The 27,850-nt window shown below is 41.6% G+C and overlaps 8 protein-coding genes and 2 long non-coding RNA genes across 12 annotated transcripts; 4 read left to right on the top strand and 6 right to left on the bottom strand.

The window, feature by feature from the left end:
* Positions 1-1,782: 1,782 nt before the first annotated feature.
* Positions 1,783-2,628, top strand: Ccp84Ag (cuticle protein Ccp84Ag). The gene is made up of 2 exons (XM_030387885.2): positions 1,783-1,935; positions 2,018-2,628. The coding sequence occupies exons 1-2, from the start codon at positions 1,924-1,926 to the stop codon at positions 2,552-2,554; spliced, it is 549 nt and encodes a 182-aa protein (XP_030243745.1). The 5' UTR covers positions 1,783-1,923; the 3' UTR covers positions 2,555-2,628.
* Positions 2,629-5,996: 3,368 nt separating this feature from the next.
* Positions 5,997-6,726, bottom strand: Ccp84Af (cuticle protein Ccp84Af). Its single transcript, XM_030387887.2, has 2 exons — positions 6,566-6,726; positions 5,997-6,502 (listed from the first exon to the last, which is right to left on the bottom strand). The coding sequence occupies exons 1-2, from the start codon at positions 6,575-6,577 to the stop codon at positions 6,077-6,079; spliced, it is 438 nt and encodes a 145-aa protein (XP_030243747.2). The 5' UTR covers positions 6,578-6,726; the 3' UTR covers positions 5,997-6,076.
* A 444-nt stretch (positions 6,727-7,170) lies between these two features.
* On the bottom strand, positions 7,171-8,074 carry Ccp84Ae (chitin-binding domain-containing protein Ccp84Ae). Its single transcript, XM_030387886.2, has 2 exons — positions 7,958-8,074; positions 7,171-7,902 (listed from the first exon to the last, which is right to left on the bottom strand). The coding sequence occupies exons 1-2, from the start codon at positions 7,967-7,969 to the stop codon at positions 7,345-7,347; spliced, it is 570 nt and encodes a 189-aa protein (XP_030243746.1). The 5' UTR covers positions 7,970-8,074; the 3' UTR covers positions 7,171-7,344.
* A 2,782-nt stretch (positions 8,075-10,856) lies between these two features.
* LOC149092473 (larval cuticle protein A2B-like) lies at positions 10,857-11,742 on the top strand. Its single transcript, XM_089262440.1, has 2 exons — positions 10,857-11,103; positions 11,180-11,742. The coding sequence occupies exons 1-2, from the start codon at positions 11,092-11,094 to the stop codon at positions 11,693-11,695; spliced, it is 528 nt and encodes a 175-aa protein (XP_089118566.1). The 5' UTR covers positions 10,857-11,091; the 3' UTR covers positions 11,696-11,742.
* Positions 11,743-12,442: 700 nt separating this feature from the next.
* Positions 12,443-13,144, bottom strand: LOC115565256 (larval cuticle protein A2B). Its single transcript, XM_030390327.2, has 2 exons — positions 13,077-13,144; positions 12,443-13,020 (listed from the first exon to the last, which is right to left on the bottom strand). Exons 1-2 carry the CDS (start codon positions 13,086-13,088, stop codon positions 12,502-12,504), a joined length of 531 nt encoding a protein of 176 aa, XP_030246187.1. The 5' UTR covers positions 13,089-13,144; the 3' UTR covers positions 12,443-12,501.
* Positions 13,145-14,528: 1,384 nt separating this feature from the next.
* Ccp84Ac (chitin-binding domain-containing protein Ccp84Ac) lies at positions 14,529-15,446 on the bottom strand. The gene is made up of 2 exons (XM_030390326.2): positions 15,339-15,446; positions 14,529-15,278 (listed from the first exon to the last, which is right to left on the bottom strand). Exons 1-2 carry the CDS (start codon positions 15,348-15,350, stop codon positions 14,658-14,660), a joined length of 633 nt encoding a protein of 210 aa, XP_030246186.1. The 5' UTR covers positions 15,351-15,446; the 3' UTR covers positions 14,529-14,657.
* Positions 15,447-18,578: 3,132 nt separating this feature from the next.
* LOC149092472 (larval cuticle protein A2B-like) lies at positions 18,579-19,508 on the bottom strand. 2 transcript variants are annotated; one of them, XM_089256263.1, is made up of 3 exons: positions 19,358-19,508; positions 18,934-19,292; positions 18,579-18,885 (listed from the first exon to the last, which is right to left on the bottom strand). In XM_089256263.1, the coding sequence occupies exons 1-3, from the start codon at positions 19,367-19,369 to the stop codon at positions 18,681-18,683; spliced, it is 576 nt and encodes a 191-aa protein (XP_089112389.1). In that variant the 5' UTR covers positions 19,370-19,508; the 3' UTR covers positions 18,579-18,680. The 2 variants fall into 2 exon arrangements, with proteins under 2 accessions (XP_089112389.1, XP_089112388.1); XM_089256262.1 differs by having other exon boundaries at positions 18,579-19,292.
* Positions 19,509-20,553: 1,045 nt separating this feature from the next.
* Positions 20,554-21,654, top strand: LOC115565677 (cuticle protein). 2 transcript variants are annotated; one of them, XM_089265459.1, is made up of 3 exons: positions 20,554-20,845; positions 20,911-21,269; positions 21,318-21,654. In XM_089265459.1, the coding sequence occupies exons 1-3, from the start codon at positions 20,771-20,773 to the stop codon at positions 21,550-21,552; spliced, it is 669 nt and encodes a 222-aa protein (XP_089121585.1). In that variant the 5' UTR covers positions 20,554-20,770; the 3' UTR covers positions 21,553-21,654. The 2 variants fall into 2 exon arrangements, with proteins under 2 accessions (XP_089121585.1, XP_089121584.1); XM_089265458.1 differs by having other exon boundaries at positions 20,702-20,845; positions 20,911-21,654.
* Positions 21,655-23,439: 1,785 nt separating this feature from the next.
* Positions 23,440-24,167, top strand: LOC115565254 (uncharacterized). Its single transcript, XR_003980776.2, has 2 exons — positions 23,440-23,684; positions 23,755-24,167. It is a non-coding gene; the product is annotated as an uncharacterized LOC115565254 (long non-coding RNA).
* Positions 24,168-27,212: 3,045 nt separating this feature from the next.
* On the bottom strand, positions 27,213-27,850 carry LOC149092471 (uncharacterized). The gene is made up of 2 exons (XR_016196172.1): positions 27,392-27,850; positions 27,213-27,299 (listed from the first exon to the last, which is right to left on the bottom strand). It is a non-coding gene; the product is annotated as an uncharacterized LOC149092471 (long non-coding RNA).

The following is a 27,850-nucleotide window of genomic DNA, read 5'->3' as shown; positions in this document are numbered from 1 at the left end:
CTTGTCGCAGTCTATTAATTGGTACTTGGCATTGGAGTATAATGCGATTAGAATACTCATTCACATCCCAACAGCAATTTAGGAGCTAAGTTAAGCTCTGATACTATAGCTTTTCACGATTTTCACACTCCTACTGGGCGTAGACAGCTCATTTTAGGTCAGGTCTTAGAACGAGGTAACGTTACCCTTACTGCAAAATTTGAATGCTTACGCTCAATGCTTACGCTGTAAAATTACAGAGTATTTTTCAATATGCCACGCTTCCAAAGAGGTGTAAAAGTTATTTTTTGGGTTCTTTAGGAAATATAAACTTTTGCGGTTTTCCACTCCCCTTATGGGCGGACTTATATCAGCCAAAGCTTTTAGGTTTTGAGTGGCCAGCCCGAGTATATATACAAAATTTGAGGTCTCCAGCATCGATAGTGCCCAAAAGAGAGCAGAATTTTAAAAATCACTAAATATTCAGGTCCGTTTTACCATGCCCCTAGTGGGCGTAGACATACAATTTTTGCATTACTTTTTATAGAATAATATCATTAGTTTACATGACACATTGAATCTAACGTTCTAGCTATAAAACTCTAGGAGATACAGTTTTATACGATTGCCAGGCCCCCGATGGGCGTATATATATCCGCCATAGCTCGTGATCTTGAATGGCCGATGTGGATCTACGTTTCAAATTTAACCTTTCTAGCTCTTCTTCCATCCATAGATAATCCCTTTAACAGAGGATTTTCAACGCATACTCTAAATATAATTAAAATCGATAAGCAACAGCTAGTAGCAATTCTAATCTCTGCATTCTTGTTTTTATTCTAGGAGTAACAATTTAATTAGATAGCAATGTTCCTTTCGTAAAATGCATACATTGAAAGAGCGCATATCATTCGAGACTATTTGAGCTATTTCACGACATATGTGGAGAGATCTTGCTTAATTACTTCAAATGTATTTTAGCAAATTACATTGTAATATTTATTCAACATTATGTTCTGCTATACCTCCTATCACAGTGAATAAAACTGTAAACAAAATAAGAACTCTAATGAGCGTTAAGTAAATAAATATATCACACTTTTGTACTTCGCATAGGAAGTTTATATGGCGACAAAAAATGGGAAAAATAAACGCGAGCATGCGAAATCCAATTAAAACTCAAATGAAACGTAACAAACGTAATTTTTAAGGTCACGTCTGATCAGGCGCAAGGCTGGGGAGGGAGGCGACAACAAAAGGTGCCACATGTGCGTCTGTGTTTGTATGTGTGTGGACACAAGTGCATGGCAGTCAATTTGAAAAACCGTTGTTATGCATTTGCGCATGCGCTGCATACCATATTATTCATAATGGCACTAAGTGAGCTGTGCGCCTGTGTGTGCCTTTCGAAAGCGAAAACAAATGAGCGATCTCATCGATTTAGTGGCTGGTATGCGACTTCTGAGTATCTGAGACCAATATTAATTCGGCTCGAGTGCGTCCAATTCAATCAAGAAGGCATTATGCCTTTATGGCATGGGCTGCTGTTGTTGTTGTTGTGGTTGTTGTTGTCGTCATTGCTGCTGTTGTTTTTGTCACTTGTACGCTTAGCCTTGGATAACATTGTGCTTTGCGGTGCGATAGTACGCCCGCTTCCCGCCCGCCTACCGTCGAGCGCATGCTCCTCCTCCACCAGTAGCAGCGGCAGCAGCACCTACTTGGCTTCTAGTCTTGCTCGTCGCTGAGCTTCAGTTATGGTCGCTTTGTATTTTGGTATTGTCGCCGGCGTTTTGTGACGCAAGTGCACTCATTTGGTTGCGAGTGCGGGCATACCAGACGGGCCTCGCGGCGCGGTATAAAAGCCCCTAGTTGGACATTGTTCAAATCAGTTCACACCCGAGTTCGGTATCTAGAGCAACATTCGTCCAACCAAACCCAAAAACAATGGCATTCAAAGTAAGCCAGCCACAGGATTATGTGAAAGCTGTGTATCTAAATCGTGATTGTGTGTATGTGTGTGTGTTTCATGTACTTGCAGTTCACCATTCTCTTCGCCGCCTGCATTGCTGTCGCCAGCGCTGGAGTCGTGCCCGTAGCTGCGCCCTTGGCCGCCGTTGCCCAGGTGGAGGAGTACGACCCCCATCCCCAGTACACATATGGATATGACGTTAAGGATGCGATCTCTGGCGACTCCAAGACCCAGGTGGAGACCCGTGACGGCAACATCGTCCAGGGCCAGTACTCGCTGAATGATGCCGATGGCTACCGTCGCATTGTGGACTACACCGCCGACCCGATCAACGGCTTCAACGCTGTGGTGCGTCGCGAGCCACTGGTCGCCGCTGTGGCCGCTGCTCCCGTTGTCGCTGCCCCCGCTCCAGTCGTCCGCGCTGCTCCCGTCGTAGCCGCCCCCGCTCCAGTTGTTCGCGCTGCTCCCGTTGTGGCTGCCCCGGCTCCCTTGGCCTATGCCGCTGCTCCGGCTCCCATTGTGAAGGCAGCTGCTCCTTTGATCGCCGCTGGCCCCGCTATCGTAAAGACGCAGTACGCTTCGCCTCTTATCTCGTACGCCTATTAGGTCACCAAATAGGCGCTGTCCGACCTGATAATTGCCGTTAGTTGTTATTGAATAAAGAATGTGATGTCATAGAACAGTTTCCTAGTTTCATTTAATAAGTTCATAAGCTGTGACGCCTTTACAGGAGCGTATCTGTTGGAAGAATGAAAATGTTTTCTAAATTTTGTAAGCTCATCGGAATAAAATATTATTTTTTATTTAACAAAATTTTAATTTTTTTGTATGAGAATTCTGCATCAATAACTGTTCCTTTTCAAACCAAAAATGTTTGCAAAGCCAAGTTGACAGAGCGAAAATAACTTTTTAGCACACATCACATTATCATAAAATATAATAGCGTGTATTTATTTTTAATTATACATAGATTTAATAGTTAAATTCTCAACTGATGAATTTGTCACATATTCAAACTGCCCTTAACAAATTTGATAGCTGATAAACTGAGAAGCTAATGTAGCGTTTTGGATTCAATATGCATAACCAGAGAGCTTTATATTGATTTACCTAATGTACGTGAGGTGAAGTTAATCATAATGGATTTAGAGCTGGAAAAGTCCCTAAAGAAATTAAAAAATATTACAAGTCGAAACTGAGTTTACTTTACTTTCCCTCTTCAGTAATTGTGTATATCAAGGTCGGCCGACACGGAGCCACTTTAAAGAGCCATTAAAAGCAAAGAACCAACGGAAAGCAAAAGCTACAAAGAAAAGCCGAAAAAATGAAAAGAAACAAAATATCAAGACAAAGTTGGTTAAGTGTAAAGCTACATACATACATATAAATGAATCACGGCTACGACTACGTGAGATGACAAAAATTCAGTTGAAATAGACAGAGTATGAGGCAGGTTGAGGTATTAGGCTTATAAAATACACCGGAAAAGGAGCATTAACAGTGATATTAATTGATAATGCTTATAAACTAAATTCAAACAGTTGCATTAAGCATAAATAACTTTGAAACACATACTTTGAGCATTCGTCTTTATAAACTCTTCATAAATGATGATATGAAATAGAGTCGACTCTCGTTATTTCGAAATTCAAGGCACTCTTAAAATATTTCGAATTATCGAATGTTTGAAATATTAAGTGGTTCGAAATTTTAAGACAAAATAAATAAAACTTCGAATTATAAAGGGTTTTTTTTTTTTAACGTAATGTACGTATGCTCAATTTAATTAAGTTTTATAGAACTCATTTATACGGGTTTGCTTCGAAGCACATTGCTTCTGCTCAGACTTTTCAATCATTTTTTTAAAGACAAAAAGTGCCTAATATGCTGTTTCATCAGTTTCGTTTTGTTGACAAAAGCTTTGTGAGTTATCCAATGAGGCTCTTGCTACCTTAACTTCTGTATCGTCTTAAACTTCATCGTTGCTCTTTTCATTCGTATCTGTCGCAGATAAAATTTCCCCATCGGTTAGGGATCCTTAAAACAGCAACATCTTCATCCACTTGAACAAAGTCAGAAAAACTCACACCGCTGATGTCAACAACTGGAATCATTGATGATTCTTCATCCTCCATAATTTTTTGCAACATCGCTTTTCTTCTCACCTCCTTCTACTTTTCCAATTAGTTTCTTCTTACTAACACACCAAGAAACTTCAAAAATTCGAATTGTCGAGTGCTTAACCATATGAGTACGAATTACCGCGTCTTAGCAATGATTTTTTAGTTCGAATTACTGAGTGCATAAAAATTTATGGACTTAGTTCGATATATAAAGAGATTTTGTAGGGGACTCGTGATAAGTTTAAATAAATGAGAGGTTCGAAATAACGCAGGTTTGAAATAACAAGAGTCGACTGTATCTTGAAATTCAATAATAATTAAAATTATCTCCTAATGTATGCTCACTTTTTTTTTTAGATATTATCAAATAATTTGTATGTATTCTCTGTATGTAGATTGATTCTCAATAATAAGTCTCCAGGTTGAACGTACATTCAGTTCGGTATGTTGATATATTCTTGTATTCAACATTGAAGTTCGTCAAAAGTGTAATTCAAGGCGGCTCACAAGGCAATGACCCCATAAATTACATACATTTCATACACATACATATATATACATATAGTGTATATATATATCTGTCTATTGTTGGGCTCATACATTTATTCGAGACATACCATCAATTTACTTATGGGTGGTTGCATGAAAGCTCGTGAGTCTTAGCCTAGACTCTCACTTTATTTATATTTTTCTCTGAAGAGTCTTCTCTGTAATTTTGCAGGGATAAACATAATATTTATTGCATAATTCATTTATAAAGACGTTTAAATTTATTCAACATTGTTTCTATCCGTCTATCTATAATGTGTATGGATTTTCTTTTGTTTTCAGTCTTGCAGATTAGCAATTGGATTAATTGGAATCCACATTTTTTGGCAGTACAAACACGCTCTTAGGCACATTTTTATAATCGCCTTGTGGCTTTTTTGGTGGCCAGTTACATGAAGCCACCTTGCACGACTGTAATTGGAATTGGAATGGAATTGCCAGGTATTCCGTTGTGTTTTTATTTTTTTGTAGCCACTGTTAGGCCATCGGTACAGCTACTGCAGTAGGTACTCGTACGCGTACTTCATGGGAACGAGCGCAAGGCACGAATATGCCATTGGAAGCGATTGCAAGCGCGGCTCACGAGGTAATTAACCATAAAACCTGACTTTGACCTTAACACTCGTTGTCGCTGCTCACCTGTCCCAGCCGAAGGTGGAAGACAAAGAGCCCGAGCCACGAGCAGACGCCGATTCACATACCTTGGCATATTTGGGCGTGCAAGGAACAGATGTTGTTGGAAAACCGAACACTGGCCGTTTATGTAGGCTGACATCTGAGCGATAAGACAATGGCTGCCATTCAAGTTAACGAAGCCGCGTAAATCATCCTGAAACACATTGGGCGAATGCCCCTAAAAAACTCTGACCTTAACTTATTGAAGACACTAAGGACTATATAGAGCGATACTTTCGATACGTCCGCTTCGATTTGTGCTGATTGCTGTAAAAGTTAGTGGCAGAAGCAGATGGTAATGAGTGGGAAGCCTCTGTCGAAAATTGATTTAAAGTATGGATTGCGAGTTTTACTGTTGTAGAGCTATCGGCTCTCGCTGAGTCCAGTCGTAATTGCGATGCAAATTGGTACTGGTGCGTGATTATGCAACTTGACGATCGAAATGAGCGAGTATGAGTATGAGAGTCAATTGAGTAATAACTGATTAATATGATACGATCATTGGATCTGCGCACGCGTAGAAGGTATGTGATTGCCTTAAACCTGTGAAGAGTATACTAACCATTAATTTATTTAGCCTTGTCTTCTATTGTGTAAGAAAAGATGAATAAATAAAAATGTATATCTTACGTAGGAATAAAAAATTCTCTTAAGTAGACACTCTATTATCTAATCTCTAGCCAGACAATTAAAACTCGTCATTTATAGAAGCTTAGAAATATATAACAATTTATTCAATTAATGGACATTTACATGGCATTGGAAAGAAAGGGATATCCATCTAGTGGTGATAGGCAACGGGCAGAGGGGTTGGGGCTGCGACGGCCTTGACCACCTTTATATGGTCGACGGGCACACGGTTGACCACAGCGTTGAAGCCGTTCTCTGGGTCGGAGGTGTACTGGACAATGCGCTTGTAGCCATCGGAATCCACCAGCGAGTACTCGCCACGGACCACATCGCCATCGCGCTCCTCCACCTGGCTCTTGGAGTCGCCGGAGAGGGAATCCTGCACATCGTAGGCGAATTTGTACTGGGGATGGGGATCGTACTCATCGTCGTGCTTGGCCAGAACGGGCTGCGCGTGGGCGACTGCCACTGGGGCATGAGCATAGGCCACAGCTTGAGCAGGTGCAGCGTGGTAGACCTGCTGGGCTGGCAGAACTCCGGCGCTGGCGGCGGCAACGAGCGCAATGATGGCAAGGTACTGAATCAGATGAACATTCAAATAAAGTATTCACGGATTTAACTGTGCATTGACTGATCTTACCTGGAAGGCCATGGCGAGTGGGCGTGTAGAGCTTGGCGAATATCCAAACAGTGATGCGAAAGCAGAGAAGCTGTGGAATGATTTGCAGACTGGCCAACGCTCGGTTTTATAGCCCGGCTGAAGCTAGCTGAAATCGGAATGATAATTATATTTTTATTTTATTTCATTTCATTTATTTTGTTCGCTTTTGCCCCACATACTTTTGTCACTCTTATTTATTTTTGCGCTGATATTTCGACTGCGAGCGGGCCAATTACGAATAAAGATAAATATAGTACACACTCATAACACATATTTATGCAACAGCTTCGACATGTAAATATGTGTGGATTAGTGCCACAGGTAAGTGGTCTCCAATCCGCAGCCGCACCACACAACCACATAGGCACACAGACACACAACCACACCTCTATCAAATGCTGCCGTTTGACCGCGAGCTAATTTGTGTCTTTGTCGCTTTCACAATTTCACCTTGGAGGCGATATCGAATTAAATGCATAAGTATATACATTTATATTATTTAATGCTTGATTGCTTAGCCGATACGGCTGCATGTGGCTTGACAAGTACTTTTCCTTAATAAAGCTTAACGGCACAGAATAATATTTGGATAATAGAAACTTAATTTATTATTTATTTATTGCATTTATGTCTTTCTCGATCAGCCTCCAGGCCAAGATTCCCATATATGTTTTCAGCAAGGAACAATCTTTTGATTAAGAGAATAATCACAATTTATTGCATAACCATATACCAGGGATAAGTTAACAAGGGACGGATTACAAGTTTCGCACGGTGTAAGCTGGCGCCGTGTATCTCAGAGGGGCTGATACTGCAAAGGGGGTAGATCGGACGATGGGAGCAGCAACAGCAACTTGAGCAGAGCGGACCAAGGGGGCGGCAACAGCAACTGGAGCAGAGCGGACCAGGGGGGCGGCAACAGCAACTGGAGCAGAGCGGACCAGGGGGGCGGCAACAGCTACAGGAGTAGCCTTTACTACGGGCTCGGCAACGGCAATGATAGGTTCACGGCGAACGACGGCGTTGAAGCCATTGATGGAGTCGGCGGTGTAGGTGACGGTGCGCTTGAAGCCATCGGCGTCGATCAGAGAGTATTCGCCACGAACCACATCACCATCGCGCTCTTCCACATGTCCCTTGGAATCGCCGGACAGGTTGTCCTGCACGTCATAGCTGTACGAGTACTGTGGATGCGGATCGATTTCCTCCAGCTCAACGGTCTTGGCCAGAACGGGAGCGGACGCCACTGCCACGGGGGCCGCAGTCCGCAGCACCGCGGCCTGCGCCACGCCGAGCATAACCAAAGCGAAAGCGATCTGTTGAGAGATAAGATAAGTATCCTGGCGTCATCTATGGGTCTCTTAGCTATACCTTGTAAGCCATTTCTTATGGAATCGTTTGGAGGATTACTCGGTGCTGTTGGAAGCAGAAGCTAAACACTGAATGTCTGGCCAAACGGTGGACGTAAGGTTATATAGTCAATCCGATGACATTGATCACACCTAATTGGAATTCATTTTTGGCACCGCATCGGAGGTGGCTGCAGCCTGAACTCGTCACGTATAACGGTCACGTACGTTCTTCAGTTCTCCAAGTCGGACAGCCGTTCAAATGCGAATCTTGAATTGAAAACCCATAGTGCATATTATTTATAAATAAATATATAAGTATATAGATACTTGAGCTCTTCAGTTTTATGTATGCTTACAGTTATTGAACACATAATATGCATTGGAAATTGATGGGCGCGAATAATCGAAAACAATATTGGATTTCGAAAGATATGCGAATCGACTCGATAAGTGATATGAATTTCGATTTACAGCATATTAAAAAAATCACAAATTGTTTCTTAAAAACTTTGGATTGTATATTTGTGTTTTCATTTTACATCGTCATCGCATCGATATTAACAATATTTCTACATAAAATAATTATATATGGATGTATTGTTGAATGCATTTTTGAATATCAACAGCGAAGTTCGAAATGCTTCTACCTCTATTCATTACCTTTGAGTGTCCTTGACAATGATAGGCAAATCAGTTTACTTAATTGGAATTATGATTTATTAATTTTTATTTATTTTATATGGGATACTTCATCATAAAGCCTATATGTATAGGTTTTGATGACTCATTTTCAGATGACAATTTTTCAGAACAGAAAAAAAAACACAATTGGATGCGATAAGCTCTCCTAGTCAAGCAGTCTCGACTAGAGCCTTCTTAATTGTTATACCCAGAACCTATTGAAAATGGGAAATAAGGGTATAATGGTTATGTGAAGCAGGGTATAATGGCAGAAGGAATCATCGCAGACCCCATAAAGTATAAACATATCAGGGACAATGAGCTGAGTCGATATAGCCCTGTCCGTCTGTCCGTCCGTCCGTCCGTCGGTATGAGTAAGCCGATCTCAGAAGATATAAGAGCTAGAAAGCTGAAATTTTCCTTGCGTACCCTTCTCTTATAATTTTGGAAGGTAACAGTAACAAGTAAGAAAGTTCTAGTCAAGACTGCTCGACGACGAGATCCCCTGAACCCAAGGAACTGATATTTCAATAATAATTAGCACGCACACACACACACGCACACACACACACACACACACGCATACAAACAAACACAAGCACACATACAAGCAAACACAAGCACACATACAAGCAAACACAAGCACACATACAAGCAAACACAAGCACACATACACGTATACAATCAAACACAAGCAAATACATACTCATACATACATACTCATACATACTTGCGCTGCAGTGTTGGCAATATTATGAGAATTTATATGTTGAAAAATTTAATTTCTAGACGTACGATCGTAATGAAACTTTCAGAACGTAATCATAATGTTGAAATGTATGTGTATACGGAAGCACAAGTCTCTAGTTTTTGATATACGAATTTTACAAAGATGAGGGTGAGGGGCTGGATATTGGAAGGGGGGGGGGGGGGGGGGGGGAGGGGGGGGGTAAATTTTAACAAAAACCGAAATTGTATAAAATAAAATGCGACTTAATATATATTTAAAATTTGGAGACTCTAGCTTTAAAGATGTGGGAGATATTATTTTTTAACTGATTTTCGATAAGGTTTTTATCGATAACAAAAAGTTAACGATTTTTAGTGATAAACTCGATATGCGCGCGCTATGTACGGATATTTAAAAAAAAAAGTTGAAGTCTCTAGCTCTTATATCTTCTGAAATCGACGCGTTCAAACATACGGACAGACGGACGAACGGACGGACGGACAGGGTTAAATCGACTCAGCTCGTCGCCCTGATCAAGAATATATATACTTTGTGGAGTCTGCCACGTCTCCTTCTGCCTGTTACATACATTTTAACAAAACCATTATACCCTGATTTCCCATTTTCAATGGGTTCAGGGTATAAAAATAAAACTATTGCTCAAATAACATTTAAAATTATTTTCAAGTGGATTCTTAATTTTCTGAGAGATACCAAAGTTAGTCTTTTTCATCTCCAAATTCTTTTACACATGAATCGACGTTTTCAAGAAAAAGGATTCATTATACATATGCATATACATATGTATATACATAAACAAAATCTGTTCTTGGTAAACTGGTCGGTCTACATATCGGTAGTTCACCAGTCAAGGCAGCAGAAAATCCGTTTTTCTATTGTACCATAAAAATTCCAGTTTATACTGGCCGTCATAGCTAAACATAAAACATTTGTGACAGCATACATACACACATAATACATACATTGTCCAGACGTTTGTTGTTCACACATGGCTTTATTATACATACATATGTATTTTCAATTTACATTCATCGATCGTCATTAGCGCTGATAGATCTGTGCACCTTTGGTCTAAATAAGAAAACATTTAAATATCTTTTAAATATTTAAATATCTGTTAAATATATTACATAAATATTTACATACTTGTTTCAACTAAAACGGGCTGAGCGGAAGGGTAAACTACTACCACCCTAATTAAATACGATATATTCCTATGGATTGAGCTTTCAATATTAACATTTCACATTCTTTAATTATATCCTTATTTACATTCAAGGGTATGTGCAAATTTAATGAAATAACTGTTAATTTTAAAATTTTAAATATGTCAATCCCTCATGGACTGCTCATTTCTAAACATTTTTCTATTATTACAAACTTTTACATCTTTGTGCAGCTTCAGATCGAAAACGAGATTTGGGAACTCAAAGAAATTAAATTTAGTCACTGGCAACACACATTGCACACACATGGATAAGTATGCATATGAGTGTGCTTGTATTAGTGCGCTGCGTATTCGCTGTTAGTGTAACATTTTCCGTACACATTTAGCATCAATGAATTGCACTAATTACGCGACTTTGGCCCGAAAAGGCATTCAGCGATTCGGCATGTGATTTATGGGCTGCTCCATATAAAAGCCCGCCGTCAGCAGCAACAGGTATCACAGTTCAAATCGCATTCAGCCCTCAGCAGCAACTCAACTCAACTCAGACGCAATGGCCTTTAAGGTATGTGCCCAACAGAAATTTAATTCACTTCAGGCATATGTACATATGTACGATTGTTAACATTTTCTTCAATTAGTTTATCACCCTCTTCGCCCTGGTTGCCGCCGCCAGCGCTGGCATCCTGCCCGCCCAGGTCTACCATACGGCACCCGGAGTGGCCACCTACGCCGCCCCGGCTACCGTCGTCAAGACGATTGCGCCAGTGGCCCAGCACGTGATCACCAAGGCTGCCGAGGAGTACGATCCCCATCCACAGTACAAGTACGCCTACGATGTGCAGGACTCCCTCTCCGGTGACTCCAAGAACCAGGTGGAGGAGCGCGATGGCGATGTGGTCCGTGGCGAGTACTCGCTGGTCGATGCCGATGGCTACAAGCGCACCGTCCAGTACACCGCCGATCCCATCAACGGCTTCAACGCTGTGGTCAACCGCGAACCCCTCGTCAAGGCTGTGAAGACCATTGCCGCTGCTCCAGTGGTTGCCCACTATACTGCCCCCGCTGTGGTCAAGACTGTCGCCCCTGCTTACCACACCTATGCTGCCCCTTCTCCCGTCGCCCACTATGGCCCGGCTGTTGCCTACCATCATTAATTGTGTTCATTCCATCGAAGATCTGTTATATCTTAAAGTAAATGAATAAATTGTTATATATAATTTTGAAACAAAAAAAGTTGTTAGTTTAAAATTCGTTCTGCAAATATCTCCCATTCGCCGATTATTTGAAACACCTTTCCTGAATTCCCTTGAAAAAGATTAGAATTATTCAGTCGCAACCAATTGTATAATAATCAGTCGGGATCTAAGCGCTGCCAGATCCAAAAATTACTTCATCCTCAGGAGAATAATTTCATATGTGGTGTTTGGTGAATCAATAGTAACGGTGAACCAGTGTGTGTTTTACCATGCCTCCAGTGGGTATAGACCCAATTTGGGCAACTCTTCGAAGAAGTGTAAAGTAATGTAACTCCAAAACTAGGTATTTTCAACATATGTTCTTGCATTATTTTCAAAATTTCAGAATCTCGCTTCACTAGCGACAGTAGCTACAGACGAGCAGACGGATGGACAGTAAGACAAACATAGCACATAATGAGTGAGTATAAGTGGTGAATGAATCTTTTTATTTTGTGTGACGTGCATTATGCGAGTGGCTAACGAGCTCCTAATAGTAAGTAATACGGAGGGCAAGATCCCGACTGATTATTATACAATTGGTTGCGACTGAATAATTCTAATCTTTTTCAAGGGAATTCAGGAAAGGTGTTTCAAATAATCGGCGAATGGGAGATATTTGCAGAACGAATTTTAAACTAACAACTTTTTTTGTTTTCAAATTATATATAACAATTTATTCATTTACTTTAAGATATAACAGATCTTCGATAGAATGAACACAATTAATGATGGTAGGCAACAGCCGGGCCATAGTGGGCGACGGGAGCAGGGGCAGCATAGGTGTGGTAAGCAGGGGCGACAGTCTTGACCACAGCGGGGGCAGTATAGTGGGCAACCACTGGAGCAGCGGCAATGGTCTTCACAGCCTTGACGAGGGGTTCGCGGTTGACCACAGCGTTGAAGCCGTTGATGGGATCGGCGGTGTACTGGACGGTGCGCTTGTAGCCATCGGCATCCACCAGCGAGTACTCGCCACGGACCACATCGCCATCGCGCTCCTCCACCTGGCTCTTGGAGTCACCGGAGAGGGAGTCCTGCACATCGTAGGCGTACTTGTACTGTGGATGGGGATCGTACTCCTCGGCAGCCTTGGTGATCACGTGTTGGGCCACTGGCGCAATCGTCTTGACGACGGTAGCCGGGGCTGCGTAGGTGGCCACTCCGGGTGCCGCATGGTAGACCTGGGCGGCGGGCAGGATGCCGGCGCTGGCGGCGGCAACCAGGGCGAAGAGGGCGATAAACTGGAAAGGATTCAGTGTATATTAGCTGATGCTTTTGCTCAGTGAGTAGGGCATACCTTGAATGCCATTTTGATGTGCTTTGCGTGGGTCTGAGAGCGTGTGCTGTCGGATGGGCTTAAGTCTGCAGTATGATTAGAAGTGGAGCTGAACTCCGCTTATATAGAGCAAACTCAGTGGGCAAGTGCATGCACCGAGGCTGTCTGTTGGCTGCTGCGGCTCATTATTGTGAAGCAAATTACACAAGCTCAGCGAAGACAAAGAGGGGCGAAAGGCGAGCCAACTTGAACCGGGCCGGCCTGGGCTGACTATGGGGAGCAGGGCGAGAGTCATACGTGGGGCATTTGTTTGAGTAATGTGGAGCAAATTGGGTCTTGTCTTGCAATTGGACATAGCTTTGCTCATGCTCACGGACGCATTTGCCGTCGAGGTTCCGGGCTCTGATCTACCCAGCAATCGAGCCAGAGTATTGCCCGCGGCTATTTGACATTCAATTTGTGTGCGCGACATTACAATTGCAAAAAAATAAAAATAGAAATAAAAGTCCGTCTTTGTTGCTACCGGATACTTTTTGGCATGCCAAAAACCGGTTGGCTCATGTGCGAAAAAACATGTAGATCGAGCAATGTGGAGCTATACTATATACATAAATTACACATCGCGTATACACACGAGACTGTGCTCTGCTCTGTTTGCTCTTGAAGTCAGAAAAAAACAACCACTCTACTATTTCATTCTATTCTAATTCAATTTGGTAATGCTCTATTTTATTTATGATAACACCTTAATAGGTCTGTATGTATATGAATAATGTCCGCAGCATAGCTTTCTAATTTGAAAAATTAAAAACACACACGCATAATAATAATATAACGGCTTTTGTCTGGACTCTGTAAATTACTCATCATCGCATGATCGTCGATTATCGATATTGTTAAATCACTATAACCAGTATCGATTGTCCTGCAATAACTATCGGCACGTTATGGTTCTTAGCTATCGCTACTATCGATGGTTATCCACACCTAATTGCAACAATAAGAAAAGCATGAAATAAGGATAAATTAGATATTTTCCAATTGGCCGAAGTTTATTCTATGTATAATACTTACTCTAAAAAGGAAGTAAATAGAAACTTGTATGTAGAAAAGTGTATGTATGTATTGGTTTACCCCATTTGATACTTGAAGTAACATTTTAACGAAATATTTTGTTATATTCTGATTGATTAATAACGTCTATATTAATTTTATGCAACAATAAAGAATAATGTGAACAAAATTACATGTACATAACATTACTATCAATTTACACATCCACATTAGACGAGTATAACAAGTTACATTTGAATTCATTTTCACAAATACGAAAGGTTATAATATGTCTGTATTTAGTTGTGTTCGGGTGCAGTTTGATCCGGTACTTTGTAACCCACACTACTTACTTTTCCAACGATTTTGGAATTATAATATGCATGTGTGATTTATGGATAATAAACAGCTTTGCGCTCATAGTCAATATGCATTTAACGATTTATTACAATAGAACTATTTAACAGACCTTAGGAATCTAAGAATGTTGGGTAATGGAAATTTGGAATGGAGGATGCAATAATACTTCCGTCGTCGCACGTCGCAGCTCTAGTGATGATAATAATCCTGAGCAGCATGGGTGGCTGGAGCCGCCGACTCGTAGGTGGCATAGTGGTCCTGGTGATGTTGCTGGTGCTGCTGCAGTTGTTGCTGGTCCTCGTGTTCATGGTGCACGTTGTAAGTGGGAGCAGCATAAGTGGGCGCAGCGTACGCGACAGGAGCTCTCAACACAGCCGACTGATGATATTGCGCGGGCGCAGCTGGAGCAGAGGCGATCAGTTTGTGGTGGGTGTGGCCCAGGGGCTCGCGATGAACGACGGCATTGAAGCCGTTGACGGAGTCGGCGGTGTACTTCACGGTGCGACGGTAACCGTCGGCGTCGTCCAAGGAGTATTCTCCCTGCACCACGTCGCCGTCACGGGACTCAATCTGGCTTTTAGTGTCGCCGGAAACAGCGTCCTGCACGTCGTAGGCGAAATTGTACTTGGGATGGGGATCATCAGGATAGATCTCACGAGCGTGTGGGTGGGCGTGGATGTCATGTGGCTTTTGGTAGATCACGTGCTGCGGCTGTGGGACTCCGGTGTGGTAAAGCTGTGGCTGCTCGTGCTGCTCCACGGGTATAAGGCCAGCTGATACGGCAGCGACGAGCGAGACCAGTGCCACGAACTGAAGAAAGGGGAATTTGAATATAAGTAGGGATTCTGCGGAAAGGGTCTGTGCACTCACCTTGAAAGCCATTTCGCTAAGATTATGAGTTGCGAAGATTAAATCAGAGCTGTGAAATAGATGTACTCCTGCTATCGAAGTCTGTGCTGTGAATAGTAATTCAGCATCCATAGCATTTGTATTTATAGACGAAATTTGTGGTAGCCCTCATGGCCACATCAATTGGGCCTCAAACTCCATTGTTTCGGACCTTTCTTTCACTTTTTGGTAAGTCTTATAGATATAAATTGAGTTTGAAATCATTTGCATGGCGCTCATTGTGCGGGCTTTGTTTCTTGAAATTTACCAGGCGGGTTAGCGGTCGATCGATTTGGTAATTTGCACCCACGAGACACACCCATGTGGCGAACATGAATGGATGACGGACAACCGCACGAAACAGCCGACAGACAAAAGACTTAAGCAAGTAACTAGACTTTGAGGGGACCGGAGCTAGAGCCGGGGAACCGGGGAGTCAGAGTCGAAGACTAAGCCGGGTGTTGAGTCGAATCATGTAAGTAACCCAATAAAGACAACTTGATCGATGCCAGCATTGCACTTGACATATGCACACACACACACACCCGCACACACAACATACACGCACACACGCCCTTCTCAGCAGCTGTCCGCTGCAATGACCTAAAAAATACAAATATAATCGGACGAAAGCTGACCATTCACCAATACATGCAGCAAGTGCCGGAGCCATGTCTTCGACTCTCGGCTTGTAATGGCTGAGCTTTCGACATGCAGCTTTTGCCTCGCTCGAATAGTGCTCAGTCATGCCATCAATGAGCACACACACACACAGCCAAAGACACAAGCACAAGTGTGTGGGCCTAATGTAAATAGGTATGAAGTGACTAAACGGTTTGCAATTTGATGATGTAACGCTAAGCAGGTCGCACAGTAATTGGGAAGAATTTCGTCTAAGGTCGTTTCTCAATTTATAGGAATATTTGATAAGAGGACCTCTAGTATAGCATTGCCAAACTTTAGATATTAAAGGGTGGATCATTAGGTACAGGTTATATTAAAAAGTGCCAAAATATTTATTATAACTTATTATATTTGTTAATTAACTACTCAAGTTCTTGCAAGAAATCAATGACCTTTCAATTCTGTTTTCGATTTCAATTGCGTTAATTAAAGTGATCGTAGCCTTGAGTGCTGGTAGTAAAAAAGTACAATCAAAAGTTATATTTGTGGGGGAGAAAGGTACAATCAGATTACTCACTCCTTACGCAATCATAAAGAACGTCAATAGCACTTTTGATACGCCAAACTCTCGCTCCGTCTGACATACGTCTGGGCGGTGCCAAGCCGGTTACAATCGAATTGGGCGAGTCATGTTTGGCGCGGAGTGGGAAATTCCGGAGCCGGTAGTAGCTCGCTAAGGTAGCAAGCGAAATCAAGATTTAACAAGTAAGAAGACTCTAGTCGAGACTGCTCGACTAGGAGATACCCTGAACCCTCCAAGCTGATATTCTTATCATTCTGCACTTTTTTTATGCACGCACACATACATATATATGCATCCACCGTCACGCGCCCGCGCTCTGCTAACTGCAGTAAGCAGCGACTGGGCTTGGGCTGCGCTGCAGTGTGGGCAATAGTATGAGAATTTACTTGGTGAATAACTTCTTTTGTAAACACACGATCTTAATGATCTTCAGGGCGTAATTATATGGTCAAAATGTGTGTACATTCCAAAGCACAAGTCTCTAGTACTTGAAATACGTTTTTTACAAATTGGGGGCGAAGGGGGCGTGGTATCCAAAATCTGTTGATTACAAAATGTTTGTATTCTGAAGTCTCCACGTCTAATAGTACTCCGATGAGGCTCAAAAAACAAAATCAATTTTTCGATTATTCTCGATAAAAAAGTTATCGGATGAGTTATCGAAAAAAATAAAGCAAACTCGTACTGCGTATGGTATACACGAGTATGCACACAATTTCAGCTCTCTAGCTCTTATATCCTCTGAGATCTCGGCGTTCATACGGATGGACGCACGGACGGACAGACGGACAGGGCTATATCGACTCAGCTCGTCGTGCTGATCAAGAATATATATACTTTGTGGGGTCTGCGATGATTCCTTCTGCCTGTTACATACTTTTACACAAAACCATTATACCCTGATTTCCTATTTTCAATGGGTTCAGGGTATAACAAGTAAGAAAACTCTAGTCGAGACTGCTCGACTAGGAGATACCCTGAACCCTCCAATCTGATATTCTACTCACTCTACACTTCGTTTAGGTACACATACATACACACACACACACACACACATGCATACAAACAAATACACGCGGACACACACGCATATAAACAAACAACACACACACGGGCACATATACAGGCGATTGCGCTGCAGTCTTGGCAGTATTTTGAGAATTTATTTGTTGAATAATTTAATTTCTAGACGTACGATCGTAATGAAATTTTCAGAACGTAATCATGATGTTTAAATGCATGTGTATACCGAAGCACAAGTCTCTAGTATTTGATATACGACTTTTACAAAGATGAGGGTGAGAGGGTGGATTTAGGGGTGGGGGGCAAATTTTAACAAAAACCGAAATTGTATAAAACACATCTTAATATACATATTAAATTTGGAAACTATAGCTTTAAAGATGTGGGAGATATAATTTTATAACTGGTCTTCAGGTTTTTTATCGATAAAAAAGTATCGGAATGAGTTATAGTTTTTTAGTGATAAACTCGATATGCGCGCGATATATGCGGACATTAAAAAAAAAAGTTGAAGTCTCTAGCTCTTATATCTTCTGAGATCGACACGTTCATACATACGGACAGACGGACGGACAGGGCCAAATCGACTCAGCTCGTCGCCCTGATCAAGAATATATATACTTTGTGGGGTCTGCCACGCCTCCTTCTGCCTGTTACATACACTTCAACAAAACCATTATACCCTGTTTTCCCATTTTCAATGGGTTCAGGGTATAAAAATAGTGTGATAAATATATCAGCAGATACAGTCACGGCTAAAGGTATTGATACATTGTTTGCTGATCGGATTAGTAAATTTTCATGGCGATTGTTGGCCAGTGTAACAAATGAAGCCGTGATTAAGAACCGCACTCGACTTTGGTATTTCAATGTCGCACCAAATTTTATTGCAACACTCTTATGCCGAGATCTTTAATCTAATACAATAGGTCCGGCACGGCGTATTCCGTAAAAACCAAAACTGATATCATAGTAAAGAGACTATTTGATAGTTACATCTGATATAAGCACTAGTTTATTGTCGAGCTCAATAAATAAGTATACAGTAATATGAAAAACGATGTCATATCAAACAGCAACAAGATCTTGAGACCTTAATGATGGTAGGTGACGGACGGCGCGGAGTAGGTCGCGTAATGGGCAGCTGGAGCAGTGTAGTGAGCAGCTGGACCGACGGTCTTGACCACAGCGGGAGACGCATAGTGGACAGCTGGAGCTGCATATTGGGCGACTGGGGCAGGGGCGGCATAGGCGGTGTAAGCGGGAGCAGCAGTCTTGACCACAGCGGGGGCAGCATAGGTGGAGTAAGCGGGAGCAACAGTCTTGACCACAGCGGGGGCAGCATAGTGGGCAACTGGGGCGGCAACGACGGCCTTGACAAGGGGCTCGCGGTTGACCACAGCGTTGAAGCCGTTGATAGGATCGGCGGTGTACTGGACGGTGCGCTTGTAGCCATCGGCATCGACCAACGAGTACTCGCCACGGACCACATCGCCGTCACGCTCCTCCACCTGACCCTTGGAGTCGCCAGTCAGCTTATCGTCGACGCCGTACGAGAAACGGTACTGGGGATGGGGATCGTAGGTCTCATCGGACTTGACCACCACCTTCTGTGCCACAGCCACGGGGGCGCCATAGGTGGCAACTGGAGCAGCGGGCACGTAGCCAGCGCTGGCCACCGCGACGAAGGCGAGTGCGAAAACAAACTGGAGAGGAGCGAAATAATCCATTAGTACATGTCTGTGGGAATCAAATGAGCAACTGTACTCACCTTGAATGCCATGTTGCTGTTTTGGGAGTTGGTTGAGTTCTTTACAGAGGTAAGAGTAAATGTCGAATGATACTGCTTCTGGAGTGCGAAAAGTATTTATAGGCTGTCGCACTGCTGAACTCTGATAGCCGATTTGATTATGTCTGCATAGCGGTAATCGTAAGGTGCTTAACTGTGGCCTTCTGCATACCATGCTTGAAATTAGCGCAGTCACCACGCCGAAGTCGGCCAGCTGGCCAGTAGCCGAAGAGATTGTCAAGCTGCACAGCAGCAGCCTCTGCCGCTGAGGCATCGACAGCGGGATCGACAGCGGGAGCAGCAGCGGCAGCAGCGAGAGTGAATGCAATCGAAAAGGGTAAATTATTTAGAAAGGATTTGGGATCTTCTTGTAACCAAAAAATCATCTCGAGCAATGCGCCTCTGCATCCGAATTACATCTGCTCATGTTATCTCTACATTATCAGGCTTACGATTGGAAAGAAAACATAATGGGATGCGATTACAGAAGATCTGTCCTTGAACTTTGCTTGTACATTCTAAAAACTGGCCTCAAATACATGCTCATATGTGCTCAAACACAAATTGCAAAATTCATTTGTTAAGTTAGGTATACTTTAATTGTTACACTTGCCAACCTTATTAAGGTGTGGCCTGAGTTGCTTTTTGGTGGCTCTGTCTTATGTCACTTGTAATTATGAGCAATGAATACATTTTTAACAAGCTAACATTTAAATGAGTTGGGTTAATACTGTCTGCTCCAAGTAATACCATTAGAATATCAAATCTTAAAGGTTTCCATAGCATTTATTTATTGGACTTCTGAGAAAATCATCACAAGTTGAAAAATAATTACTATTATGATAATATTTAATATAGTCGTAAAAAGTCTGAAATACTTTATATTTATTTTTACTTACGTATGATTGTGCATGAGCTAAATTTTTATCGGGCTCAATTTAATTGTATAAGAATCTATGAAATTTTTATTTAATTTTGACATTCATAGAAATAATTGGTTAGTTATGAACTTGATGTTCGATTTCATTAAGATATTCTGATAAATCTGCCACTTTTCTTATATTTAATTTTAGCTAATGTTCGTTTCTATGAATTATGTATGGTAACTATAAAGCACCGTTAAGCTCTGCCTTATCTGCGCATAAGCTCTGCGCGTGTGCCATTCCCGTTCGAGCGGAATCCCTCTCTTTTTGGCTACGGTTCTCGTAGAGCAAGCTGGATTATTATAAGCACACCCACAGTACCTTCGAACAGGAAGTAGCAGCAATCGACAGCCAGCCACCAATCAACGGCGCAAGCACTAAGCGTTGCTGTCACCATGAAAATACAACGCTCACTCGCAGCTGCGCTGCTGGTACGACTATTCGCTATATAAGTTAAGGCTTTCGCCCCGAAATGTATCATTCGCAAATCAAGTTCACTTCTGTAAAGAACTCAACCAACTCCCAAAACAGCAACATGGCATTCAAGGTGAGTACGGTTGCTCATTTGATTCCCACAGACATGTACTAATGGATTATTTCGCTCCTCTCCAGTTTGTTTTCGCACTCGCCTTCGTCGCGGTGGCCAGCGCTGGCTACGTGCCCGCTGCTCCAGTTGCCACCTATGGCGCCCCCGTGGCTGTGGCACAGAAGGTGGTGGTCAAGTCCGACGAGACCTACGATCCCCATCCCCAGTACCGTTTCTCGTACGGCGTCGACGATAAGCTGACTGGCGACTCCAAGGGTCAGGTGGAGGAGCGTGACGGCGATGTGGTCCGTGGCGAGTACTCGTTGGTCGATGCCGATGGCTACAAGCGCACCGTCCAGTACACCGCCGATCCTATCAACGGCTTCAACGCTGTGGTCAACCGCGAGCCCCTTGTCAAGGCCGTCGTTGCCGCCCCAGTTGCCCACTATGCTGCCCCCGCTGTGGTCAAGACTGTTGCTCCCGCTTACTCCACCTATGCTGCCCCCGCAGTGGTCAAGACTGTTGCTCCCGCATACTCCGCCTATGCTGCTCCAGCTGTGGTCAAGACTGTTGCTCCCGCTTACTCCGCCTATGCTGCTCCAGCTGTCCACTATGCGTCTCCCGCTGTGGTGAAGACCATCGCTCCAGTTGCTCAGGTGGCTCACTATGCTGCACCCGCGGCCCACTACGCCACCTACTCCGCTCCAGCCGTCGCCTACCATCACTAAAGTGATGAAGGTTTCTTAAAACTCATAATTAGAATCTTTGCTCATATTACTATATATTTATTAATTGACATCAATAAAATAATGCATACATGAATATAAACATAGAGAGAATCATGAACAATAATTTGTACATACATACATAGATACAATACATAGATCTTTTGCATATAGTATTATTTATTTTTTTCTATATGTTGGATTTTGGAATTTTAACGTAGGTTAATATTCTATGGATTTCTTATGTATTGAAGAGGAAACAGTAGATAGTTTTTATTTTTTTCATAGGGATTACATATATAATAACAATTTATACTTAAACCTTAGTTACTCTCCGAGATTTGGTGAGTTTTCTTCTATGCATGCATGTATTAGATATATGTAGAAATATGATCATAAATACATATATGATCATAAATACATATATACAATGTATATAAATAAATAAATTCACTAATTTAATTGGAAGATTTGAATCATTTTAGTCTTAAGGCAACTTCTTCATTTCAAGAAACCATGAAATATATGTATATCATTTGATACGCTCAGCGGCTTTAGGTGCTGAGCTCTGCAAATTCTGCAAAATGTATATGAATGACATTTACTTGGTTGGACACGCAATCCCAATTGCAGTTGTTGATAATTGGTAAGGTCGTTCACATTCTGTAGTGCGCTATTATCCTGTTCAGCTACCTCTCTTGTTGCATGGGTGAGCCTGTGTGTGTCAGTTCATAACTTGTTTGTCAGCCAGTCGACGCAACGGAGAAACTTCACAGACAATAAGATGCATAAACGAATCCTTTAGTCTGGCGTTGGCTGGACTTTTGTTTGAGGTTCTTTTAAGGACGCGGTGGCTGTTGCTTTCACTCGCCACGGGAGTGCAACGAACTGCCCTAAGTAGGATCCTCATCCGGCAGACAGTCTACGTACAGACTCAACTTTTCTGCCAGCCAGCCAGGTAGGCAGGCAGACAGAGGAGTTGAGTTTGCATACATAAAATATATGCCACTGCCGGGTCGACAGGCTGCAGCTACGAATACCGGGGGTCATGACTTCAATTTCGAAATGATACGCGAACTTGCAGCATCTCCTGCAAGGGAGTCGTGCACAATTGCCTTAGAGCCAAAGATCTCTAGTTTCCCACAATTGAAGGCATTTTCAGGCGAGCGATTCTAGATATCCATAGTAGATAGGTCTGTGCACCTGCTGCTCGCTGTTTCCTGAGCGAAGAACTATTCTGTTGGGGTGCCCCAAGGTCGAGCAACTAGCCAACTGCTTCGTGATGAGTCGGACCCTTGCAGAGGAGAGATTTCTGTTGCTGCTTAAATTCGAGACCAATCAAGTGGAAGATTGCACGTTTTTTAGGTGCACACACATCGAATATATCGACTCGGCCAGCCGAACCCTTCTCAAACTTCATCATCATCATTATTATCAACTGCTCTAACCAAAAGCCCAACACAATGCGAACTGACAATGCGAGCAGACAAAACTACAATAAGAAATATCAAATGAAAAAAAAAAAAAAAAAAAAAAAAAATAACAAGAAGAAAGATGATACAGCTTCAGCATGCCGAAGCTCAAATGCCCTTGTATAATTTAATGGAAGTACTTATATGGAATAGTAGAGTCGAGCTCTTGATACTTATTTAAATAAATGATCACTTACGACAAATACAATTAACATATAAAATACATAATTTCATCTATATACAAAATAATTGTATTTATTTGTATTATATAATTTGATATTATTTATTTATGAAACTTATATGAACAGACATAAAGCAGATTCTATATAAACACTTATAGAGTTCATTCAATCTCTGCTGAGAGCCTTACATGTTGCTCTCAGACATAAAATTCTCCTCGACAAGCGTATAGTAAAAGTAAAAGCAAAAGAAGCGCCGCTGCTGACTGAGGCAGCCAAACAGGCTCTCGCAGCTGGGCATCCCCTATAAATAGGATTGCACTTCTGCTGGCCGTTTCATTCAGTGTTTTGTGCTGAGTCCGAGATGTTGGGCTGACGGTCAGCAATCGCTCCTGCCGGAAGGACAAGCAACAGCCACCAATTGGATTCGCGAGCAGGGAGCCCAATGCGAGGCGGTGCAAAGCAGAGTACTGCTCTGTAAATTGTAATGCTAATGCCTTCCGAGGAAAATCTTTATCACAATGGGTCGTTAACGTGTTCCTCTTTCTTTTTAGACGACACCAGAAACAGAACCAGAACCGATTGGCAGGCATTTGCAATAGCATTTAACTCAATTGGAATGTAAGTGAGTCCCAGCTCCGGCCCAACGCCCCACGCCCACGCCCACGCCCGGCACACAACACCAACAACACTTTCGGCAGATATTTGGCTTATCACATCTAAACGTCATCCAGCAACCGGCAACCAAGGCCATTTAACGATGCAAATAGGCCCGGCGACCACTTTGTGGCAGTTCGCATTGTCAACCAGAGACCATCGTCCTTTTGCATTTATCCCAAGGCATTGAATCGCACGGAACCGTTGGAGAAACCCCAAGCGCATTTTCGGCCAAACACCAAAATTCACACTTGCGATTAAGTTTAGGTGTAACCAATAAACACGTCAAAAACTACAATAGGCTACCAAATTGGCTCATGTGTATTTACTCAACAACAAGGGTACTGTTCCCCCATCGTAGGATAGAGTCATCCTAAGTAGACAACCTATGTTCGAGGGGGACAACTGCTTTTGCACAGGGATCTACGACTCTAAACTTTTGCATTCCCGCGAAATGATCATATGTCGACAAATTTAATTTTAAAGAACAAACTTTTTCCCAACCGGCGCTGATACCCGCCGAACACCAGAAGTTTCCTACATACTTCTCATCATATAATGGAATGAATATCTAAAAAATGTAGATGGTATTGGAACCCTCAAGATAAATAAAATAACAATCTAAGAATCTAACAGATCGGTACTGATGTACCGAATGCTACAAATACTCATAGGTTCACTTCAAATCCAGTTCACAGACTTTCTGAGTTCGTAATTTATTTTAAAAATGTCGTTAAGGCACCCACAAAGCCTTAATATTTTTTTTGCAGTGCAGAAAAACGAAGTAGTTTAACATAATTAAAATCTCAATGCGCAAATTGCGATTGTAAAAATATGCATGAAAATTTTTTAATAACAAATATTTCGTTATGATTGCTTTACACAAATGCCGTCGCAGTGGCATGTGAACAATAATTTATGTATATCAAGGTCAGAGGGGCCCCCACAAAAGCCCATGACTGGAACTTATGGATCGGAGCAACAAAGCCACATGTGTGTGCGAGTGTGCATGTGTGGATGTGTGTGAGTGTGCGTGTAGGGCTGCCGAAAAATAATAATAACTGCAAACTGGTTTGCATTACTTTAATTGCCATTATTTCACTCAGTTGATAGCTCGCAGTTGGATGTTGGCTTGCAGGGCCGTTAAGGCCCCGTATAGACGGCATATAGCTGACTAACTGCTCCACTTGGCTTGAGATTTCCCATTAAACATAAACATTACAAGCTAACTAAATATTTGTAAATTTGTAAATTGTTGGTTGCTTTTGTCACTCTTATAGCGACGCGCACAGCGTCAGCTCTTTAAGTGCTTTGACTTTAGTGCCAGCCCATCAAGTTGATGTCCATTTATTGTAATTAACAAGCTCCAAATTCCAGTTACCTTACTCGTACCCCCATACACAAATTGGCTTGAGTTGAGCTTATGCCAAACGCCAAGCAAAAAGCCACCGACTAAATTCCAATTAGAGCTTGGATCGAATGTGCTTATGCCCTGAGCCCATTGCCAATGGCAAATCAGGGTACGTAAATTTTTTGTTGCAATGGGGTTGAGTTCTTACATATAGTTTTGATCAGGATGACGGGTGCAAGACTTGACGTAGCCATAAATACCTCTACAGCAGTATTTCTATAACCGTTTGGCGGGTTAGCTTGCACTTAAACGGCTAGAAACTTGAGACTTGAGTTGACAAACTAAATCAAGACTTTGTATATGCTTTGGCGCATATACGCATTTTAATAATATAATCACAATCTTTGAGTTTCATGACGGAAGTACAACCTGCCGAAGCCTAACCTGCACTCAAGGACTTATAGATATTCAAAATATCAGTAATTTAAATTAACTAATATTATTGACAAAAAGCAAGCGTTTGACTGATAAAGGATTTAAGGATTAGCCATGGGTTGATGGATTAACAAAATATTAAATATGTGCAATCCAGATCAGAAAAATATACCTCCCAATTATTATTTTATAGCTAGTACGGCATACTTTCCGATGGTTCTGTTTTGTTCTTGCGTCAATTTTTAATTTTTATACCCTGAAACCATTGAAAATGTGTATAATGGCTTTGTTGAAATGTATGTAACAGACAAAAAGACACGTGGATGACCCCACAAAGTATATTTAGTTTTGATCAGGGCGATGAGCTGAGACGATATTTAGTCCTGCCCGTCCCTCTGATTAAACGCGTCGATCTCAGAAGATGTATGAGCTAGACACTTCAAATTTTTTTAATGTCCCTTTATATATTGCGGATATCGAGTTTATCTTCAAAAATCCATATCTTATTCAGTTTTTTTGCTATCGATAAAAACATTATCTAAAATCAGTAATAAAATTATATTTGCTACATCATTAGAGCTAAAGTTAAAATTTTTAATGTAGATTTATATCTACTACTAGCTGGCCCGGCATACGTTGCATTGTCCTATCCATTATTTCTAGGTAAAAAATAGTTGAAAGCTATGTTGTTCAGGTTTGGATACACTCTGATTAATTTATTAATCGGATTTTAATTCAAGCACCTTGTGGTAAACGACATTCTTTGTTTTTTGGTCAGGTGCAAGTACAAATGGTTTGCATGCCACGTACAATTGACCATGAGAAAAACAAGCATTTTCTAGATTGAGGCCACAAATAGTCAAAGATTGGCCCTGTGATTTGTTGATCACCAAACGCGTTCCATTGCAAAGTTTTGGTTTGTTTAAATTTCTAAGCATGATAACTACCTAGCCACCTTCAGTTGTAAATTGTGCGGTGGTAGACCAGGCACATCCAAGGAGTTCAAAAAATCAGTTGGATAATTAGTGGCTTCTTCGTTTGTTACACAGTCGATAGATTTAAATGAATACAGAGTACCTACGATTTGATTTGGGATTATAAAATCTTTATCTTTATTTTTAGCCGCCAAAAATGCTCACTCACTTAACCATTTAGTATTTTTGTGGAAAGCAATGATATTCGGAAATACTTTGTTGATAAGCTCATCTTTTAATGAGACGAAATTACAATAATGCTGAGTAAATGAAATCAAGCCACTCGATTCGTCAACTGGAATACGGCCATTACCGATATATTCAGCAATTGCTTCGAGAAATCATCAGCAGATAGATCGTTCAACAATGCAACTCTCATATTTACGGACAGTTGAAGTTTGGTTACATATCGCCGGAGATTTGATGCTTTGAGGCAAGCGTTTATTTCGTAGGCAGCAGTAGATCTTGTAATTAATGATAATAAAATCCTTGAGCCTTGAGCCGTTTCACGCCTCTCACTGCCTCTCTTTGAGAAGCACGAATTAAGGCCCTTCTTTGCTGGGTACTAACGAGGCGCCTTTCTCGGGCGATTGACTCGCGATATTCCGTTGCCTAATTGCATTATGGGTCCGCCGGGAAAGATTAGATCTTCTAGGACGCGGCATTTTTATTAATAGTAGTACTGAATATGCCCTCGCACAAAACCACATAAAACAATCGAGAAATATAAATATAAATAATTTACAAAAATTTATGTTTGAGAGAAACAAATACCTGAACTTTCGAGATATTTAGCTTCTGTATGCACGCGTATTATTTTCATTAAATGTGTTTTTTTTATGAATAGTAAGGATCGCCTGAGGCTGTGCCGTAGACTGACTGACTACATTTGTTTATTTACTTCTATACTATTGTATAATATGAGAGGACCGAAAACTGTCACTGTTATCAAGCCTACTGAGTAAAAAACCGCATTTTTCAAGTATTCGTGAAATTTTTTCAGTATTTTTAAGATCTACTATCCTACTCGTAGCGGAGACAAATCCAACAAATCAAAAACCATAAAAATTGGTCCAGCAGATCTCGAGTTATAAGTGCTGGAAAACTTTTCACAACTCTCTTTTATATATATAGATATACTAGAACTTTCTTACTTGTTTATTTATTATTATGGTTACAACACATTTAATTAGCTGAAAGGCATACTTATAAATAGTTTTTATACCCTGAACT

This window comes from Drosophila navojoa, chromosome 2, assembly GCF_054131105.1.
Source record: "Drosophila navojoa isolate 15081-1374.11 chromosome 2, UAZ_NAV_1.0, whole genome shotgun sequence".
NCBI lineage: Eukaryota > Metazoa > Arthropoda > Insecta > Diptera > Drosophilidae > Drosophila > Drosophila navojoa.
Note: the sequence above shows the minus strand (reverse complement) of the source record. Positions and strands in the feature narration are given on the sequence as shown.